Below are 7,901 nucleotides of genomic sequence, written 5' to 3' on the forward strand. Positions count from 1 at the left end.
CGCATGCTGTATGTGCGAGTGAAAGCGTAGAGGGGGGAGGGGTGAGCCGACGATGGTGGGTCAGTCTTACGCGCGCAAAGGAGAAAAGCGGAAAGTAAGCGCGCCGCCTTCCGTCGCGCGCGATGCATCGGGGAAGCGGAGGGAGCGGGGGGGGGGGGGGGGGGCGTGCCTTAGGTTTCTGTTATCTGTGAATCTGTGATTGCGTAAAATGTTTATTTGTCTTGTTTGAAGCATTATACAGGGTGTTTTAGCTAACTTTAACCGGGGTTAAAAAATATGCCGATGCACTCTAAGACGACGCGACCAAATGCATGTTGCTCACTTTTGTATGCAGTTTGTCACGCTATTTTTGTATTTTGTTTTAATTGGATAATTAGTCAAAATTAATTAAGTAACTTCTGAAGCATCGAAGCTAGGAAAAAATTTCCAATTAGAAAGTTGCGGCGCGGTTTGCAAAACGTCCGTCCGAATAAACAGTTTCTGTCTATCTATCTATTAAGTATTAGTCTTTTTCAGGTCACTGCGGATGCCCGCGAAATACAAAAAAAAAAAAACATAACGTGACATGCCCCCTTGCGCGTCGTGATTGCACTGCTCCCAAGCGTTCCGCGCACAAACAGCCATAGGTGCGCTGCCGCTTGAAAAGCGACAGGGCAGCGATGCAAGCGTTGGCTGTTCGATTTAAGCTAGCAACCGTTATCTCCTGCGCTGCGTAAAGTGACTGACGGACGGGGTGGTGGTGGGAGGTGGTAGTTCCAGACAGCGATAAAACTATAGTGCATCGGCTGCTAAAACGCGAGCAATTTCGTGATGCCTTTTTCCAACGAGGAAAAAGCAGACATGATCCTTGCCTTAGGAGCTGTAGGTGGACAGAGACGGCAGGCTGCAAGAATATTTCGAAGCTGGCACCCGGGCACGCGACCAAGCTCGATGACAATATTCAACGCCTATGAGTCGCTGAAGCAAACCGGCAGCTTCACAAGAAAGAGGCAGAGAGTTTCAGTCATAAATAATGAGGTTTGCTCCGACGTTTTGTCTTTCATGGCGGCTAATCCACACGCTAGCACGCGCAGCGTGAGCGCACAGTTCGGTGTGTCCCACTGAACTGCCTGGATGATAGTGAAAACAGCTGGACTGCACCCTTATCACCTGCAGTTGCAGCAGTGCCTGGAGTCAAGGGATCTTCAAAAGAGATTCGATTTTGCGAATTGGATTTTGATTCAGGAGGAGCAGGATTCTCACTTCCTCACCAGAGTATCCGGACTGACGAGGAGAACTTTTCCCGAAATCGCCAATTAAATATCCACAACGCATACTATTGGAGTGAGCAAAATCTCCACTGGCTGGGAAGATCCCGGCACCGATATCAGTGGTCTTTTAACGTTTGGTGCGGAATATATGACAGCACAGTCATTGGCCCAGTGTTTTTTAACAACACCCTGACCGGCAAGAGGTATGTGAGTTCTTCGAAGGGCCAGTTGAAGACTTCTGCTGCAACGTACAACTAGCCCAGCTTGACGAAATGTAATAATAATAATATTTGGGGTTTTACGTGCCAAAACCACTTTCTGATTACGAGGCACGCCGTAGTGGAGGACTCCGGAAATTTTGACCACCTGGGGTTCTTTAACGTGCACCTAAATCTAAGCACACGGGTGTTTTCGCATTTCGCCCCCATCGAAATGCGGCCGCCGTGGCCGGGATTCGATCCCGCGACCTCGTGCTCAGCAGCCCAACACCATAGCCACTGAGCAACCACGGCTTTTTTTTTTTTTTCTTTATTGCCGACTTCAACACGTCAGTTTACAAAATCAGTCCGCGCGAAGAACACAACACGTATGCTAAAAATACGTCACCCTCACTTGGGGTTACGTGATGAGATTAAAATTCACGCATGTGTAGCAAAGCTTCCATTCTTGGAAGCCACTCAGGCACTGGGTCTTGTATCTTGTATCCTTCAATAGCTCTGCTAACAGATTCACAAAAATACTGTCTTATCGGCCTGGCATCAATGTCTGCGTGGCTGACCGCCATCCTGGATCGCCAAATACTGTACAGGCCCAATATCATAATCATGTCAAAAGGAACCCCGTCTTCACTCTCGACGGGCAGAAATCTAATTCCGAAAGCATCCACCGGTAAGTCTTTTTTAATCGTGCGTTGGAGAATGTCCCAAAAGAAAAGGGCTTCCCAACAATCTAAGAAAACATGTTCGATAGTTTCCGGCTTCCGGCATATGAAACAATGATTTCCCCAAGGCACAAAGAAACCCTTCGCTTCCAAATACGTCTTGACTTCAAGAGTGTTCGTATGGAGCTTAAAGAAGAAACTTTTAACTCCGCCTGGTACAGTCATTCTTTTCACACGTTTTAGAACTGACTGCCATGGACCTGCACAGTACAACGACCTGTACAACGGTACCGGAAGAAAGACCTCACACAGGTCCTTATAAAGTTTCTTTCGCGACACCACTGACAAATATTCAAACGAAAATCGCACTTGCAAGACGCGACATGCCATGTACACCTCTTTAAGGAAGCCAAAAATGCTCCCTTGCATACTCTCCGAACTAACAACCAAATTTGGCAAAACCCTGCCCAACCTAACCTGACACACAGTTCGCAGAAAGGGGTCATTCGTGTCACGAAAAAACATAAATCGGTTAACCAACTGGCGCAGATATAGATGGGCCAAACCTAGTCCTCCAGAGCGGACGCGGTGAAACAGATTGGTGCGTCGTGTCCGCTCCCAAGTGCTTCCCCACACAAAAACCGCAAATACACGGTGCAGCTTCTGCACATTGACGCGAGAACAATGAATTGCTTGCAAGACATACCACAGCTTGGTTACAAAAAAAAGGTTACAAATTGTGGCACGCGCGAAAATAGACCAGCTGAAGCCTTTGAGCCTGTCGGCCTTCTCACGCATTTCAGCAACTTGGCATTTCCAATATGGCTCACTGTCGCGATAATTCTCCAGCGGCACTCCTAAATATTTTACTGGGGTTGCTGTCCAAGACATGTTTGCGAAATTCGTTGGGGTTAAGGGCCAGTCGCCGTGCCAGAACCCCAAACACTGAGCCCAGTTCACAGCACTCCCGCTCACAGAACAAAAGTCTTTCACAATTTGAACCACAACACGAACGCTTTCGTAGTCAGCACAGAATACGGCAATGTCATCAGCATACGCGAGAATGCGGACCTCCGCCGCATGCAAACGAAAACCATGAACGCTGTTGCTTTCAATAACGCTCAAACAAAAAGGTTCAATATACAAACAAAAAAGCAATGGTGACAGGGGGCAACCCTGACGCACAGAGCGTTGCACTTGGATGCGCGCTCCCACCCCCTTATTTACTAACAACCGCGTCGTGCATCCTCTGTACGCCATGGCTACGCCTTGGCAGATGACTGATCCGACATTAACGTGCTCTAAAACAGAGAACAAGAGGTCATGCGGCACCCTGTCGAAGGCTTTCTCTAGATCGAGCTGGAGCATTGCGATGCTTTCATGCAAAGCGTCGCAACACTCGAGCACGGACCGGGCTGTGTGTATGTTGGTATATATGGTGCGACCTTTGATACCACAGGTCTGATGTGGTCCCACTAATTCTTGCATCACGGCTTGGAGTCTTTTAGCCAGAATTTTCATGAAGATCTTGTAGTCTACATTAGTCAGGGATATGGGTCGGTAAGCGGTAACCTGTCGCAGTCTAGCTTCATCTTCGCTTTTTGGTATTAAAATTGTATGGGACGTTAAAAATGAAGGAGGAAGCATATCCTTGTCATAAGCCTCATTAAACAGTATAGCCAAAACCGGTGCTAAATCATCTTTGAATGCCTTATAAAGCGGTGCTACTAGCCCGTCTGGTCCTGGGGACTTTCCCGGGTTGAGGTCTTCTATGGCTTTCCGCACTTCTTCTGTTGAAATGGGCAGTTCTAGCCGCTCTTTCGTATCATCACTAAGCCGCGGCATTAAAGAGAGGAAACGGGTCTTGAAGTCTTCGGTTCTTACTTTGGTGTAACCAAAGAGCCCGCTGTAGTATTCATAAAAGGCCCTTTCTATATTTCCTTTGTCTACGAAGATTACACCGTTCCACTCTATTTTTGGTATGTCATTCTTGCGGGCGTGCCTTTTTTCCAAGCCGAAAGCACGTTTTGTGGGCATTTCGCCCGCTATCAGCCGCTGTGCCCTCGCCCTCACGATCGCTCCTCGATATCGCTCCGTATCTATTGCCTCTAGTTTCTGCTTGACGGTGCGCATTTCTTCGGTGCAAGTGCCTGGCTGCTTTCCTTCTTGCATTATCAAAAACTTTAGGTCATCTCTCAGCGTGTTTTCCTGCAGCCTTTGCTTTTGCTTTATAGCGCACGATCGTTCAATTGCCATCATTTTCATTGCCTGCTTAAATCTTTCCCACTTCGCTCCCAGAAGTTCGTTGTCCGCCATTGGCAGTTCGTGTATCGCCGACGTAACGCGATCCACGAAGATATCATCGTTTAGAAGCTTCTCATTAAGTTTCCAGTTTTCCCACACAAATTTGCTTTTCGTTCCTTTTCTTTTACCTACATGGAAGACAACAAGACAATGGTCACTGAACGGCACTGGTTGTACGCTGTATTCGCCGCAGTACGGTATCAGTTCAACAGATACGTACGCCCGATCCAGACGCGCGTGACTCGTTCCTTGGAAATGGGTAAACCGAACGCCAGAACCACATCCGAGACAATCACCAACATCCTCTAGATGACAGCGATCAATTATGTCACTTAAACAGGCAGTACTCGCATCTCGGTAGGGCGTCGCACTGGTTTTGTCGCGTGCCATGCTTACGCAGTTGAAATCTCCAAGTAAGACAAGCAGACGGTCTGTGTCACAATGGTTGCCGACTGTCTCAAAAAGGTTTCGCCTCTCTTCCGTGTTAGTGTGCGCGTAAATACAGATAATACGCAATTCCAAACCAGCAAGTGTGATGTCACAGACAATCCATCGACCGAAAACGCAAGTCTCAACTCTTTCCACAATCGCTCCCAGAGACTGGCGAATCAACAGCATGCAACCTGCCGAGGTACCCACGGCATGAGACACGCAAACATCATACCGACTACTGAACGAGAGCACCATTCTGTCGGTCTGGTCTTGACTCTCGATTTTGGTCTCTTGTATCGCTACAATATCCAATTCCTGCTCAGTCACGAGTCTCAGCAGCTGATTTTGCCTCCTCCTGGATGAAAGACCCCTGACATTAAGCGTGGCTACTACGAGGTGTCTTTCAAATGCCGCCATCGTTAAGCAAGACCAGGCCGCCAGTACGGCGCTTACCTTCATGCGCACAACGCCGCGCCGTGTAGTGCCGTCCCTCCATTATTAGGTCTTCGGGTTGTCGTCGCGAGGAAGCGACGACGATCGTTGCCCGCTGGTGACACGCTGCTTTTTCCCTTCGCCTACGCCCCACTGGCGTTCTAGGAGACGCAGTCGTTGCTCCTGGCTCATTGCACTGACATCGTCGTGGCGCCGTTTCGCAGCCGCAGGGTCAGACTCCATGGGTTCCTCGTTGCTTTTTTCAGAAGGGCGTGGAATATCTTGCGGTGAATTGGTATCCATGCTCGTGGTTGCCGACTTGGGGGTGCTGGGCGCTGACTCACGAGTCCCTGGCATGGCGCCTTCCTTTTCATCGCTCAGCGCTGCGGCCGTTGGGCTCTCGACCACTGGGTTGGAGGCTGCTTGCTCAGCTTCATCCTCGTCCATGTGCAGCTCACTATTATCGCCGAATGTTCCTCGAGTCGCGGCGCGGGCGTATGACTTCGTGCATTCAGCCTCTTCATGCCCGAAGGCGTGGCACTCGCTGCACTTGGGCACCTTGCAGTCCCGCCTAATGTGGCCTGTGTTGCGGCAGCGGAGACATATCGGCGCACGCCCGGGCACGACGACTAATACTGTACCGTTCCCGATACGCAGCTGATGGGGTATGCGCTCGAGGCTTGCACCTTCTCGAAGAACCAGCCGCACAACACGAGTAGTCGAGTCGGCGTTTTCAAACCCGCCGGTCTTCCATCTATCGCTCGAAACTTCTTTCACTTCGCCGTACTCGGCGAACGCCCGCCTCAGAGTTTCGTTGCTGACGTTGAAGGCACACCAATGCACCTTCAGCCGCACTTCCTGCCTTTCAGGGTCAAAGACAACGCAAGTCTTCCCTTTAACAACAATATGCCCGATGTCGAGCAACTTTTTCTTGGCTTCTTCACTACGGAAGTTGACTAACCAGACGTGCGACATCTGGTACGCTCCGATACCGCCCACCTGTTCAATGACGCCGGCTTCTTTCATCGGCTGGCGGAAATCTTCTATCCTGTAAGGCCTTCCAGCGGTGTCGCAGTGAAGAACAACCATTGTTTTCAGTCCTTCTCCGGTTGGCAGCGGCGGCAGTACAATCCTGTAATCTTTCAGGCCGTCCAAAAACGATGTTCCGCGGCCAGAATCGGCCGTTATCACAGCTCGCGAAGAGCCAGCCATCCTGCGTCCTTTCACGACCGTGGCCGGAAGCAGAAACTCACTGAGCAACCACGGCGGGTGTTGACGCAATGTGGTATCAGCGCGACGGGGCGCCAGCCCACAGCTGCAGTCAAGCACGAGCATGGCTTGATGCTACCTTCTCAGGGCAACGGATAGGGAGAAACGAGCCTGTTCTGTGGCCGGCAAGGTCACCCGACCTCAACCCTCTTGACTTTTTCTTGTGGGGTTATATTAAGGATCACGTATACACGACGGAAACGATGACTCCAGAAGCGTTACAGGGGAATATAGGTGCAGTCTGCCACAGCATTCCACCGACGGTGCTCAAGGCAGCGACAGCAAGCGTTATCAGAAGATCCCAGTCTTGTATCGCTGCAGAAGGTGACCTCTTCGAGCGCTTGCTCTGAAAGTGCATGAAAAATAAACGTAAATTCCGTGAAAGACTGCGTCTGGTCATTTAGGATACTCTTATCCTACCATTTTCAGCCATCTGAAAACAGTTTTTTTTATTTAGGGATGTTGAATTTGCTTACAGCTATCGCGAAATGACGGACCTGTTGCTTACAGCAGCACAAGCGATAACCGCTGCATCTGCTTACCGCTATAACGAACTTTCGCGACGGGAGCACCTCACCGGTGTAAATGGCCAACGCCTACGTGGTTGCCCTGTCGTCTTTCAAGCGGCAGCGCACCTATGGCTGTTTGTGCACGGACGTAGGGGAGCAGTGCAATCACGACGCGCAACGGGCATGCCACTTGGTGTTTTCTATTTCCGCGGGCTTCATCAGTAAGCTGAAATACACAAATACTTATTTTTATGTACACAAAGATAGAAACTGCTTATTCGGGCGTTTTGCGAACCGTTTTGTGGATACATACAGCGAACTTGGCTTCCAGAGAGCACGTTTTGGTTTTTATCAAGCTTTATCTTCGCATTTGTGCATGTCATTGCACTTAGTATTTCCAACGTATAGTTTGCAGAACTGCTGCTTTTTTATGTGATCTCTGTGCAATTGCAATACACGACCGTTGACAACTGCTCCTGCGCAGTGCATTGGAACGAAGGACAGCGTCACAGAAAATTTTCCCTGGCAGTTGCATATGTAAAAAAATGTAAACAAGGTTTTTGAATGACAAATTTTCATTAAAACATTTGTCCTCAACTTGTTCATTTCACGGCCTTTACATTTATCATGTCAGCGGCATGAACTGCTTTGTTGGTTTCGTACAGATGTAGTTCTAAAGTTCGTGTGATATTTTCTTTATTATTAAATAGACAAAAAGCATGGAAGCATTGATATCTGTTATTTCTGGCACAATCTTTGGGACACAAGAATATATTCTTTTATAAAAATATACATATTTTACTAGTCTTGACAGTGCGTAGCGTC

The 7,901-nt window shown here is 49.0% G+C and overlaps 1 protein-coding gene across 1 annotated transcript; it reads right to left on the reverse strand.

Annotated features, from left to right (window-relative positions):
- Positions 1–4,853: 4,853 nt before the first annotated feature.
- On the reverse strand, positions 4,854–6,536 carry LOC142567904 (uncharacterized). Its single transcript, XM_075677996.1, has one exon. It carries the CDS (start codon positions 6,508–6,510, stop codon positions 5,365–5,367), a length of 1,146 nt encoding a protein of 381 aa, XP_075534111.1. The 5' UTR covers positions 6,511–6,536; the 3' UTR covers positions 4,854–5,364.
- Between the last annotated feature and the right edge of the window lie 1,365 nt (positions 6,537–7,901).

Source organism: Dermacentor variabilis, unplaced genomic scaffold (assembly GCF_050947875.1).
Source record: "Dermacentor variabilis isolate Ectoservices unplaced genomic scaffold, ASM5094787v1 scaffold_15, whole genome shotgun sequence".
NCBI lineage: Eukaryota > Metazoa > Arthropoda > Arachnida > Ixodida > Ixodidae > Dermacentor > Dermacentor variabilis.

Bases quoted from the DNA above. Each gene is read 5' to 3' on its own strand.
- LOC142567904 (XM_075677996.1), bottom strand. From the start codon at position 6,510: ATGGCTGGCTCTTCGCGAGCTGTGATAACGGCCGATTCTGGCCGCGGA.